This window comes from Pelophylax lessonae (genome assembly GCF_965119305.1).
Source record: "Pelophylax lessonae genome assembly, chromosome: 11".
Classification (NCBI taxonomy): domain Eukaryota; kingdom Metazoa; phylum Chordata; class Amphibia; order Anura; family Ranidae; genus Pelophylax; species Pelophylax lessonae.
The window spans coordinates 34,825,860-34,840,779 of NC_138778.1; the positions used below are offsets into that span (position 1 = coordinate 34,825,860).

The following is a 14,920-nucleotide window of genomic DNA, read 5'->3' on the forward strand; positions in this document are numbered from 1 at the left end:
AGCAATTTTTTAAATCCAAAAAGAAAATTTAAGATATTGCTGCATACCAGTCCTTGTATTTTTCAGGCTTGGTACATTTTGTTGCAAGTACAGAAAAAACTGATGAATTTTGATAGAATTCCAGTGGCTAAGTAAGCTCTTATATTAAAAAACACAGTCGCGCTAGCAATGGTGGCTACAAATGCTGAATACTTAAAATAAAGGCAAACAGAATATACATATACAATCCAAAAGACTATCACATAAATAATAGTTCCCAATGGGTGTTGTGACAGAAAGTTCAAATTGAGCTCGAAGACATTTTGCCACATATGGTTCCCAATCGGAATATCATACAGTCTACATCTATCCCCGTGTGCATCTGACCACCAGAGACACTGCCACCTTAGATGTAAAATATACGCCTGCCATAAAAAATAAAAAAAATACCTAAAAAAAATAGCTGCCATAACTCCAGTATATAACGTCAAAGTACCAACATAAATACACGTGGGCGGTCCGTAAGTGGTAAAAAATTATAGGTCAAAAAACATTAAACTTATATTATACAGAGTGGCAACTCTATTGTGGGATATCAGCACAAATAGTAGACAAAATGAAAAAACAGTCGCGCTAGCAATGGTGGTTAGACATGCTGAATACTTAAAATATAGGCAAACAGAATATACATATACAATCCAAAAGACTGTCACAGAAATAATAGTTTCCAATGGCTGTTGTGACAGAAAGTTATTAAAATTAAACTCAAAGACACTTCGCCACATATGGTTCCCAATCAGAATATTTAGACCTGTTTCCAGGTCTTAAATTTGCCTTCCCCTGCTGGGTTAATTCCAGGCTCTTCAGCTGTTCAATACCCTTCCACTCTCCTCTCTCGGAGAGAGAAAACAGGTCTAAACTGGAGCCTGATAACATGGACACTCTAACTCACAGGTGTCAAACACAAGGCCCGCGGGCCGAATGCGGCCCCCCAGGCCATTTCATGTGGCCCCCGCACCTCTCCTGCAGCTGCAGCACCCCCTTGTCTCTGCCCCCACCTTGTCTCTGTAGTCGACAGCAGAGAGGACAGAACTCCTTTGCCAGATCCTGCACTCCTCTGTGCAGCTGTAGAAAGGCTTGTCTTTGCCCCACGCAGGACATGGGGTGCTCTGGACATCTAATCCTACAGATATAACCGGCCCTTTGAAGGCAACCATAATGCTGATGCGGCCCGTGATGAAATGGAGTTTGACACCCCTGCTCTAGCTCTATGTTTTCCCTTATGGTCCAGTGAAAAGTCTGCAGGAATACCATCCTAAGGCCCTGGTAGGGTAATCAGACAAAAAGCGTTACTGGCCTGCTGTAAAAAAGAGGTCCAGTACTGCTGTTAAGCGGGCATTTTTTTACATCTAAGGTGGCAGCATCTCTGGTGGTCAGTTGAACATGGTGATAGATGTAGGTTGCATGATATTTTGATTGGGAACCATATGTGGCAAAGTATCTTTGAGCTCAATTTTAACTTTTTTGTCACCACACCCATTGGGAACTATTATTTCTGTGATAGTCTTTTGGATTGTATATGTATATTCTGTTTGTCTGTATTTTAAGTATTCAGCATGTCTAACCATCATTGCTAGCGCGACTCTGTTTTTTTTAATTTTGTCTACTATTTGTGCTGATATTACACAATAGAGTTGCCACTCTGTATAATATATGTTTAATGTGTTTTTGACCTATCATTTTCTACCACTTGCGGACCGCCCACGTGTATTTATGTTGGTACTTTGATGTTATATACTGGGGTTATGGCAGCTATTTTTTTAGGTATTTTTTGAACGGCATGTGGTCCGCTTTAACATAAGGGTGGTCCCAGCGGCGGATTTGCCACAGGATCACCTTTATGGGCGGCGGGAGAGGTGCCCCCCCGCTGCTTCCTGGTCATTTACCGGAGTCGTCGGTAGTGGGGAAAATGATACGGTCCGCTCTCCTCTTAGGCAAGAAGTCGAGTTAGGGCAAGATGGCACCCACTCAACTCTCTGGCCTTCGAGGATCCAAGCGACGTCATATACATCGCTTCCTAGCAACAGCCTTAAAAAGCCCATTTTTTTTTTCATCATGAAAAAAAATGACTCTTTTTTTTTTTTTTTTTGCTGTTTAGTGTAGATGTGAGACCTGAGGTCTTTTTGACCCCAGACCTCGCATTAAAGAGGTCCTGTCATGCTTATTTCTTTTACAAGGGATGTTTACATTCCTTGTAATAGGAATAAAAGTGATCAAAAAATGTTTTTGAAAAGGACAATGTAAAAATAAAATATAAAAGATAAAAGAAATAGGAAAAATTTTTTTTAATTTGCCCCGCCCCCCTTAGCTCACGCATAGAAGCGAACACATGTGCAAGTTGTGCCCACATATGTAAACGGTGTTCAAACCACACATGTGAGGTATCTCCGCGATCATTAGAGCGAGAGCAATAATTTGAGCCCTAGACCTCCTCTGTAACTCTAAACTGGTAACCTTTAGAAATTTGTAAATTGTCGCCCACGGGGACTCTTAAATGCCAATGTTTGTCACCATTCCACGAGCGTGCGCAATTTTTAAGCATGACATGTTGGGTATCTATTTTCTCAGTGTAACATTGTCTTTCACATTATAGAAAAAAAATTAGGCTAACGTTACTCGTTTTATTCTCTAGGGTCTCTGCTAAAAAAAAGGATTGGCACTCTAGAAAAGACTGACAGGTAACACGTGAAAAAAAATGAAACGAATGACTGATAAGCCGCAATGTATTACATTTTGTTTATTAACTATGCTTTAAAGTGACCCTGTGCTCAGACTATGCACACTAAAGTGTTTACATATTGTAAACAAGCAGTAAGGGCTAATTCACACCAGCCACTGCATTACAAAGCAGTGGCTTGTGTGTGGCGTGGTTCAGTGGGATTACAGCAGTGCCGGTCTCGGTGCATCACACTGTTTACTTTTTTTTAAATTAACATTACCGAATTGTAACAGAAACATTTCATTAATTTCAATTACCAGCTGCACGGTGCGAGGTGATGAATTTCCTCGCACTGAGCTCAGCGCACAATACCCATACACCACTTCAATGCAACATTGCTGGATAAACAACTGCTTCTTTCCCAGCTGATGAAGTCTGACCCCTTCCACAACTTTATGGCTTTTGATGCACCACAGTGGCCAGAAGGCCATAACTACTCTTCACTGGCATGTGGTAAAAATAGTTTCAGTGTTGCTGGACCATGCGGTCAGCAGCAAGGCCTACATGAGCACAGATATGTAATCCACAAAACATGTGCAGGAACTTTGTATATTTTTTTTATGGAACACTGGGTATATTTGCAAATGGCTAGGAAGGATGCAGAATGAATCTAATGGTGCCACCCTGTGTCCTGCACCTTGTTGATGGCAACAGCTCGGTCCCCTCTACTTACTCCTCTTCAATAGCCTCATCCAATGACTCATTTGAGTCACCAGTCCCCCCGAGCAACCAAGAGCTTATGCAATGACCCACTGATAGATGTTGGTAACTGGTGTGCCTAAGGGACAGGAGCCACACTGGGCCAGAGATTCTGTGAGCTCCTCAGGGGGGCAGGCCAAAAGGTGGCTGACCCACACTATGTGGGGCCAGGTAAGGTCACAGCAGCACCCACCTACTGTCTGTCCTTTGACAGTGAAATTCACAATCGTGTCTTGCCTGGTGCATGTCCTCAATCTAGTAGTGCAGTGATTCCTAGTTATGTACCCTAGCTTCCACCATGTGCTGAGGCAGGTCAGAAGAGTGTGCAGCAAGAGTTCAATTGGCCGAAACGACGGGGCAACACAAGCCACATGCGAACAGCCTGATGTACATCCAATTGCTGCTCATGCTGCAACTTCACTGAATTATGATGTGTGTACCATCTTCACCATCTTCAAACAGGCAGCCAGAACGATGAGCTGTGACAAGACGGGGATCTGCAAAACAATCCCTCTGGGATCCCATTGGTGGTCTGAGATTGTTGGGACCCCATTGCCCTTACTGAAACCAAGAACACTGCGTCCTATTCCACAGAAAATGCATGGCAAATTGGCTCATTTATGCTGCAGTGCCTTTACAAGGACCTCAGGATTTGGGCCATGAAGGAGAGAGAACATTATTGGTTGGACACCTTTGCAATCCCAGACACAGTGGACAATGGAAAATGACAGACCACATGCTGCCATCACAGAGATAAACAAAATATCCCACTTGAAAGAGATGATGTAGAAGTGCCTCTTGGATGTCTTTCAAGAGTGTGGCAGAATCCCCTTTCATGGCCCATGATCCTCGGATTCTCAGGCCACTGAAAGGAGGAGCTACGGTGTCTGACTTAGTCATGCTTTAAAGTTCTTTAGAACGCATAAGCCAGGTCTGACTGTTGGCATCAGTCACAAGCAGTGCCAAAAGCATAGGATCTTGGATAGGGTGGATGTGGAAAAAGTTCATACTGAGGACCCACTGAACTCTTGGGTGTCCAAGCTGGACCACTGGACCATATTTGCTTGCCCTGTGGGTAATATGTTGTCAGCAGGGCTATTTACTGCAGTGGGTAATTTTGTGACAAAGAAAACATTTTGACTGTCCCTGACACAATTGGCTGGCTCACATTTACAAAACTAATGAGCCAATTTTGCATCAGAAATTAGTACAAAACCCCTAAAGATGATGCTACTGAATATATTTTTTCTTTCATTTTGGCCCAAAAAACATTATTATATCATTACAGCATTACTATCTCTTGCCACTGCTCCTGGCCTGTCACCATTACCAGCTCCATCCATCACTGCTGACCTGCCAACATTATCTGTTCTTGCCACCACTGCTGGTCTGCAACCATTGTCAGCTCCTTCTACTGCTGTTGGGCTGACACCATATCTATCTCTTACTACTGACCTGCCACTATTATCATGTGATGGCACCATTACTGACCTATTTTTGTGCCTTGGCACTGCAAAGGTGCCACACACCATTTTTCTGCATCTGGTCTATAGCTGCAAAATGTATAGGTGAAATAATACACAGTAATAATGTTTTTTTTTTAATTATTTTTTCTTAAATATTATGGCAAAGCTTCTCAGATACAACATATCAAGTTATCACAGTACATCTTCCTGTTTAATTAAAAGTACAGTGGATCAATGCTAGTTCGGCATATAAATCAGACAGGAAAACAAAAAACGAGGACTATGTAAAGGTTTGCAGACCGTATGTATGCAGCTTTGCATGAACTACAGGACATAAGACAGCGATACCAATCGGCCAAGGAGAAATTATATCAAGATCTGATATTAAACTTAAGATTAATGAGACTAAGTAAATACAAAATATAAAAAAATAGAAAAGTCAGGTATGCTGGCACATCTAGCACTTATGCATTATTCATTTTCTTCTCAAATTATGATTATTTTAAATTAAAGTGGCCTGGTAAAATAAATAAATTCTAAAATTGATTTTTGGATTAAAAGCTGACTGTTGTCCCTCCTGTTCAAATGTGGACTTTAAAATTGCTTAAGGTGTTAAAATGAAATATATTGCAGCTTGCCAATTCTTAGGTGTAATGGCCTTATTAGTTTCCTTTTTTAGTTTTTTTCCTTTATTTCACCTGGTGATCCAGCCAATACCTCACTTTTTGTCTTATGATGTCTGCTTTCTTGATAAAGTAGTAAAGCAGACATATTTGTCAGTATAGGGGAGGGCAGTGTTTGACTAGCAGATTTAGATGGACTTAACTAACAAATTGAAACTAAACTCCAGTTAACACTTTATAAGCTGTAAAAGTAAACAATTTTATTTTTCCTTTATGGATAAAGGTTTTACATAAATTAATTAAAGCTGACCACTGTAAGCACCCCTGTCAATGTTAAATTGTTTGTTTCAACCCTTTAACTGCTACTTTGTCTGGACACTTTGGCCTATTAAATTAAGTTGAAAAAATAACAGATTAACCAGTTGAACCATCAGATGAAAATAAAGGGGAAAAAAGCCTAAAAAGGAAAATGAATGCAGCTAACAGATCTATTGGTGCTTTACAATTTAAAAAAATTTTTTTTGGGTGTGATCATGGGAGAGATATGGAACCCTCATACATTATAGAGGAAGCAGAGTACGGATAAATGCCGGAATTACATCCTCCAGCCTGAATCAGCCATCTAGTCTATCCACATAGGTAAATAGATCATTTCAGAAAGTCTTGTTAGTAAGTATGATGTTTTCATATCTGTTTTCAGCCTGCGGTATGCATAGGCAGGAAAAAAGCCTATATTCGCATATTGGCCTTGATACTGTATGTTTGAGAACTTGGCCTGTTCGTCCCTAATGTATAGGACATGGGGGGAAACTATATAGGATTTGCCAGGTCCACACACATTGGCTGTTCCTCTATTTAACATAATATCACACAAGCCAGTATAAATGAAGTAAAAACAACAGAAAGACTCCAGGCCCATATGGTTTAGTATATTATGGGTGTTAATAGGTGATTCGGAATATAAAGCTTTGTATATCAAGAGTTTGTTTGCCTTTGGGCATCCATACACATTAAGGTATGTGGGTGATCCAATGTGGAGGTGGTTGAATGCAGAGTGTAAGATTAGGATTGATTACCCAGTAATAGATCAGTTTAACTTGCCTGTATAATGTAGTGAAGTGATTGGGTAGAAGGTGGAATGGCATAACCTTTTGCACGTTATGTCCATAGGACAATTAGATTTAATTATGTGGGGGAAGAGAACCTTCTACACACTATAGAGACGTAGGATAACGGTTTGGGCAACAGATTTGTGTCCTCCACATGGGATCACTCACCTGGTCTATCAGCAGATGTCTATTGCCTTTTCTAGGAAGTAATAATGAATAAAAGGTTAATACTATAGCTTGCGGTTTGAGTAGGCTGTATGGATGGGTCCAATGGGGAGAATTAGAGGGTGGGACTGGAACAATGGAAATTGAAAGATGATTGAGCCTGGGCAGTGTAGGTGAGTAAGAAAAAGCATTGGAGGTGATGAGTCATAATAATGGGTATGCGTCATCGTTCCATTATCTCTTTCTTAACAAGCCGAATATCGAGGCAAGTATCATATGCAAGGTGTATGTTAGCCCTTGGGCTTTACACAGTCTGGGCAATATATGAAAAGTTTTCCATTGTGTATATTTGACTGTGTTTAAGGTAGTGTAAAATGTCTCATGCGTGATAGCTCATTAGATGACAAGGCCAATAGTACACGGGAGAGCTGCAATGTGTTCTATGGAATTATGAAAAATGTTTATTTAACTTCCAAAGTTAGTTTCCAACTAGACATTGGTAGCACTCCATAGTCAGGATTTTCATGAAGTACTGGGGAGCATGAGAGACATGACAATAAGAGGGTAACTTAATACAGAGTAGGAAGGTTGTGGTAATTCAGGTAGGTCTAGAAAGTAAAATGAGAGAATCCAAATGGAACTTATGATGTTGAGATGTCCCGAATCTGGCATTTTTTGTGGGCGTCAGAAGAGGATGGATCTTTTAGGTTGGACCACCATGGCATGGTCTCTTGCGGAGAGGGGATGCAGTTGGGCTGGTATTGATAGGTGAACGTTGTCACAGAGATGAAGATCAGCATCAGTGGATATGAAAGTCATTGCCTACTGGTATTGCACCCATGGAGGCAATTCTTCTCATGGGTGGCAGGGGATAGGAGCTGTACCAGTCTGACAAGTTGATAAGAGACAAATTTACGGTTTCACAGAAGGATCTTAGGTCTTCTGGTACCCACAGATTTGCTGTGCGTCCTAGTGTTGATGCAGACAAGCAAAAGGTAACTTCCATCTGTATTGAATCCCTTAATTTCTGCTCCCTGGAATAAGATTTCTTGACGATCTTGAGCCCTCCTGAGGATTTTTTTCTTGAGTTAAAAATTACCCAGGCAGCATACCCCATCCCTGGGACAGTCAGTGTCTCTGCTTCTGGGTTTCAATGCTCTTTGAAGGCGTTCACATTCAATGGGGGATTCAGGCGGTCTGCCCAGTACATCAATAAAAAATGCTAGTGTGGCTTGTATTATTTGGTTTGTGTCAACAGTTTCGGAAATGCCTCTTATTCGTAAATTGTGGATTATCCAGGTCTTCCAAGTGTCTGTGCAGGTCCCTGAGCTGCATGGTGTGGGCATTTGAGGATTGTTATAGTTGCTGGATATCAGAGTGATGGTGGTTTGTTGTTTCTTCCAGTTCATCCATTCTTGTGTTCATAGATTGAATGTCTCTCCTGAGGTCGTAAATTTCCACAGCCAGGGTGTCCTTTATGTCAGCAACTACCGTGCGTAGGTCACTCAGACTCGGTGGTTGATCAGTGTGCACACCCCCCCCCCCCCCCTGGCTGTAGGCCATGTGTGGTTGCTGTTGAACGGATTCAGGCTGGATGAGCGCGCGGCTCTCATGGAGGCCTGGGATGAAGCCGCGGAGTCGCATGTTTGTGTGCGGAATATTTTGGGGATTTTCCCGGCTCAGCTGCATCTCCAGATCCCTAGGGGATTGAGACTGTGATTAGAAATGGTTCCCTGAGTTTTCCCCCATATTTCAGTGGCTCTTTTCCTCCTTTAGGCTTTTTTTTTTTTTTTTTCAAAAGCCATATAAAGATTTTAATGTTAAAAAAAATTTCAAATTACTTCGCAAAACAACCCAACCCATCCTCCCCCTCCCCCGCCTCCCCCCTCCTCTCCCTCCCCCCTCCTATATTCCTCCTATCATCTCCTTTTTTGACTACCTCTACTTCTAAGTTTATTATATTTTTTTATTTTTTTAATAATGGTTGAAAATTCTAAGCTTAACTCCTTCCTCGGTAATTCTCCTCCTATATAGGAATATTACCTTCAGCTCTTCTGATATTCCTACATTCCTATTACAACAATAGGAACTATATATTAATTTCTGCATACAGTATTACTGTTTTTTTAAATTCCCATTTTTTTAATCATGTGCATTGGATATTCCTCTTGTCTGCTACTAATATACTCCATATTATAGACATAGTTAACTCTACTGCACTATTCTTTTAGGTTTGGGCTTTCTATTTCGCACCACCTTCTAGGGATTGCCCCCTTTGCTGCATTTAACCCCCCTGGCGGTAATCCCGAGAGTGACTCGGGGTGGATTTTTTAGGTTAGGATCGGTAACCCCGAGTCACGCTCGGTGTGGATGTGCAGAGAGCGCAGCAGTGTTCTCTTACCTTCTCCTGGCGATCCAGCGATGATCTCTCATTGCTGTGACCGCCAGCCGAGAGTCCCTCCGCTCCTCCGTCCCCCGGCGGTATGAGGACTTCCTAGTTCCGTTCCCTGCAGCAGCAATGCTGCATGGGAGCGGAACTAGGGAGGGAAATAAAAAAAAACGTTGCACAAAACACAAACACATAACACATTTTATATATATATATATATATATATATATATATATATACATATAAATATATATATATATACATATAAATATATATATATATATATATATATATATATATATATATATATATATGCATATATACACACACACACACACATATATCATATATATATATATATATATATATATATATATATATATATATACACAATTATATTATTGATTCAATTATTATTAATGCGTTATATATTATATATATATATATATATGTGTGTGTGTATATATATATATATATATATATACACACACACACACATATATATATATATATATATATATATATATATATATATTATATAATGCATGAATTATAATCTAATCAATAATATATTTTTATTATATATATTATATATTATATAATACAATTATATTATTGATTAGATTATAATTCATGCGTTTGTGTTTCAAATTTATCACATCTGGGCTGTCTACTAGACTCTTGTTTTGGTTAGGTTTAAGTCCGTAATTACTAAGAATTGTAGGCCTATAATACATAACGCCAAATTTCCATGAAAACAATTGTACCGCTTTTGGTATGTAATTCCTGACATAATCATACCGCCAGGGAGGTTAATAAGGTTGGAACCAAGGTTGTTTTATATTGTTTTAGTGGAAGTGTCGTTTTATGGAATAAACAAACCCATGGGTCATTGGGAATAACTGTTTCTGTAAATTCACTGATGATTTGTTGCACCTTTATCCAATATTCCCTGATATTGGGGCAGTGCCACCAAATGTGGTACATCGACCCAATACCTCCATATTCCCTCCAACATTTATCCGTTTTGTCTGGTTGATACTTATGTGCTAATACAGGTGTAATGTACCATCTTGTCAAACATTTATAGTTTAATTCTAAGGTACAAATATCTATAGCAGAACAACTTGTGGCCCTTAATATAACATCCAATTCTTTTTTTGACAGTTGTGACCCAATCTCTTTCTCCCATTTTGCCATGAATGGGGATCTCTCCAGGCATTGCCCCTCAGTTAACATCTTGTATGTTTGTGATATTCCATGTTTTAATCTAGTAGTTGTGTTACATAATTTTTCAATAGTGTTTAATGCTGTCTCTGATCTTATCGGCTGCGGTAAAGACTTCACAAAGAGGGCCAACTGGAGATACCTCCATTTATCCAGTTTCATATCGCTATTGTTTAATTTTAACTCTTGAAATGTCCTAATACCCCCTTTGTTAACAATATCTTTTAATTGAGTGTTTCCTATCCAATTTCCAAATTTCTCCTCATTCTCCGGTGGGAAATGTTTTGTGTCTCTTAGTGAAATCAAGGGGCAATTATATTCCCATTTTAACTGTTTTTTAACCCTGTCACAAAGTTTATATACCACTCTTGTCAGTTCATGTGTTCCTTGTGATTCTATAAATTTTGGTGGAATCCATATTGTTTTGTGTAATTGTGTATTGTTCTGTGCACATTCAATTTCAACCCAACTTTTCCCTACTGTCCCTTTTGTCCATTTAATCATCTGTGAAATGATCACTGCCCTATAATACCTTTCCATATCTTGTGCAGCTAACCCTCCCTGTGTCTTATCCCTTGTGAGAACCGCTTGTTGTACTCTGGGTTTTTTCTGTTGCCATATGTATTTCAGTATCATTGTTTTCATGATTCTAAAGAAAGAGGATGGTATATCTATTGGTAGAAAAGTGTAAAACAGCTGCGCTATGCACCACTATATAAACAATCGAATGTTACAGATGATTGAATAAATTACATAAATTACATAAAAAAGCAGCTACACAAAGAGATCCTGAAAAAATCACATAATATAAAGGTTTAAGAATTGTAGCGCTTATAATACTAAAAAGTCCACATAATTATTAAAAAAGGAAATGTCCTTTAAAATCAGTATGACAGCAGATATCCCACGTGTAAATTAGCAATGGCGTTCACCGACTCTCCCACACAAGACCAAGTGAGATAAAACCACCTCCAAGAGAGGCATCTTAAATACCCTTACCAGATCTCAAAATCTTATAGGCAGTGTGTATCAATAGATATCAACAGGCATAAGACATTCTCCCAGCGGATATCCGTATTCAAACGTATCCCAAACGCTGATGTTCCCCTGTGGATCTTATCTCAAAAGACACAAAGGGAGCCTCTCATAGCGTAATAGGTCCAAAATATTCCTTTATTTTGCTTAAAACATATTAATCACACTCACATTTAGGCAGAGTGGCAGCAGCGTTTAGTGTCTCCACATGTAACTTCTCTCCAACCCGAAAGATGGCCGCCGTCGTCCTCCACTGCGCATGCGTCCGCCTCCACCAATGAGGACACCCGACGTACGTTTCGTCATACGCAATGATGACGCTACAATTCTTAAACCTTTATATCTATTAGTAGCATTGAGAACTTATATAGGATCTTAGGCAGCAGAAACATCTTGACCACGTTTATTCTTCCAACCTATGAAATTTGATTATTTCCCTATATCTGTTTTTATTTCATTTAATAAGGGTATATAATTAGTCTGCTATAGTTTTTCTATTTGTGGCATTATATATATCCCTAGATACTTTAATTTGGATTTTGCCCAGGTATATGGAAAATGGGATTTCAGAGCATGTTCTTCTTTGCTATCTAGGTTTATATTAAGAATTTCAGATTTTAGACTGGATTTATTTTGAAATCCTCCTTTAGGCCCCTTTCACGCACGCAGTCCGTTCAGATCCGCCTGTCAGTTTTTTTGGCGGATCTGAACGGACACCCCATGCATCTCTATGGGGCATCGGATATCAGAGGAGACATGTCCGCTAACATCCGATCCAATCTGTCAAACCCTTTTTTCCATCCATCTGGTGGATTGGATCGGATGAGAATGGACAGACGGTCCATTCCCATCTGATTCCCCCATAGAGAAGAATGGGGACCTGACAGCTGGGTCTCTGCACACAGCGAGGAGACACAGCTGTCATCCGCTTGCTAAGCGGGGAATCGGCAGATCAATCCCCCGCTGAGAAAAACAGAGTCCGCCTGAGATGCAAGGAGGACAGCCTTCTGCTCTTGAACATGTCACCCTAAATCTAAATATTTTTTGCCTTTCCAAAATAACAGTTCTTTTATTGCTTTGATAATAAAGCAGTGATCAAGTAGTAGCCACCATTTACTTTAATCTGAGCAGAAAGCAAGAAAGTCACTTTCATAGAATGTACATTTCTTAGAATATGTTTTATCTGATAGGTTTTTCCATTCATGCCATGAATAAATATGGATTAATAAGTTAATTTCAAACTTTGTTGTTTGTGTTATCTTATTTCAAATGGTAATGTGGATTTTGTGCTTCTCTTTTAGCTTTATTCCTTACAAAGATGTTTAAGCTGTGGCGTGTCTCTTTTATATGTTGTCTTCTCCTACAAGCTCATTGTGTTAGTAGCGCTAAAAGTAAGGGAGCTGTATTACGACTGGCTAAAGGAGCAATAAATGATGGTAAGATATACCTTTTCATATTTACTCCCAAAACAAAAGGTCTGAATTATACTCTGGGTTTCATTTAATAAAGGAAGAGAGGCTGTTCAATGAGCAAAATAAATGTTTATTCTTAAAAATGTATGTTCAGCAAAGTCAATATTTGCTACTAAAGTACCTGTTACAATTAAATTATTGTTTGATAATCCAAATGTATATGGTAGCTTTAACCACTTGCCAACCAGTCACGTTGACTGTACTGCGGCAAAGTGGCTCGTTATCGTCTGGCGATGTAGACCTACGTCACCATACATTCCCCCCTCTCGGCGGCGCGCATGTGCCGCCGGAGGCTCGCTCCCGCTGTATTCAGTTACAGCGGGAGTCGGGCCAAGGGTCACCGCCGCTCTTCCCCGATCATCGGGGATCTAATGTGGAAATCCGCCCGCTTGTGTAAACAAAGTGGGCGGTTCTCCTAAGTGACAGGCAGGGTCAGATTGCAAGGTTCAGCATAGCTGAACCTGCGATCTGTCCCTGTGTCACTCAGTCACCTCCCCCCACACACATGTAGCTAAATACATTTTGGCCTAAATATATGACAAAAATTGAATATATTGGATATTTTTTAACTGTCAAAGTAGAAAAATATTGTTATTTTTTCAAAATTGTCGCATTTTAATTAATATCGCAAAAAATGAAAATCGCACAGGTGATCAAATACCACCAAAAGAAAGCTCTGCTTGTGGGAAAAAAAAGAACGTAAATTTTGTTTGGGTACGGCGTTGCATGACCACGCAATTGTCAGTTAAAGTTGCACAGTGCCGAATCGCAAAAAGTGGCCTGGACGTAAGACAGCAAAATCCTCCGGTGGTAAAGTGGTTAATGTGTACAAATCTATAAAACCTCTCAATATCTGGGACTATAAGAATAATAGTCTTATTTAAAGTACGGTAACCATTAAAATGTCATATTGTATTCAAGCTGTCAAAAACAAACTATATGTCCAACATACAGAATATCTATTGAAACAAAAGTAAATCTCTCAGACTAAGTAAATATATAACAGAGACATGTAATTAGACATATACAGTATGTGCTAAAAAAGTTGAGAAAATGAACAAATGAACAGTGTGGAGATTCACTTTATTTATTCAATTATGTGAAAAGTAAATTTCCGTTCACTTTAAATATCTGAGATAAAAAAGGGTTTTACTTTCACATGACTGGATAATTGAAATTGTGTAAAGATATTTAACTCCTTTAGGACCCTATCAGAAGGGGTGGATTCCTTTCCAATCAGCTCAAAGATCTTCTGCTGATCAGAGCAGAGACACGTCCGTGTCCATTCAGTTTCTGCAGAGCAGACACGGACAGAAACAAAAACAGCATAAAGAGGGCGCCTGGGTCAGTGTGATAGTAAAAACAATAACAGGGGGGAACAAAAAACAAAAAGATAAACAAAAATATACTCAAAACAAATTAGGTAAAAATTAGTCCATAAAGTCCTTAGTGGTAAGGAATGTCAAGGAGAAGTTCGCAGGATGGATGGATCCACAGGTGGATGGGAATAGCACACACAGTCACCAGCAGCTCCTCAGCAGGAAATGGGAATTCAAATGGGAAGTAACAATTAGTGATGGGCCTAACACCCCCCTGTTCGGTTCGCAACAGAACATCTCGAACAGGGGAAAAGTTCTAGCGAACATGCAAAATCTACTAAATTCTATGGGACACGAACATGACAAATCAAAAGTCCTCATTTTAAAAGCTTCTATGCAAGTTATGGGGACCTAGTAACTGCCATGGGGGACATGTATCAATGAAAAAACTTTTTAAAGGAGCAGTGAAAAAAAAAAGTCCTGAGAGGCTAAAACTTCACACTCCATACCCATAATAAAAAAAAAACTATTTTAGCTTTAGGTAGACTTTAAAAAGCTAACTTAATTAAGGCATACTATTTCACATGTTTTTTTTTTTTTTTTTTTTTTTATACGGTAGATAGAAAGACCCTTGTGGAGAGAATTTTGAGAATGAGCT

At 39.5% G+C, this 14,920-nt stretch overlaps 1 protein-coding gene across 1 annotated transcript in view; it reads left to right on the plus strand.

Moving 5' to 3' along the window:
• Positions 1-12,789: 12,789 nt before the first annotated feature.
• The window catches only part of LOC309567346 (BPI fold-containing family B member 4-like), a gene marked incomplete at both ends in the record, with an annotated part of 47,105 nt that continues 44,974 nt past the window's right edge, over positions 12,790-14,920 (plus strand). Inside the window, one exon of the mRNA XM_082272761.1 lies at positions 12,790-12,907. Within this exon, the coding sequence (XP_082128887.1) occupies positions 12,790-12,907 (118 nt within the window). The remainder of the gene's footprint in view (positions 12,908-14,920) is intronic.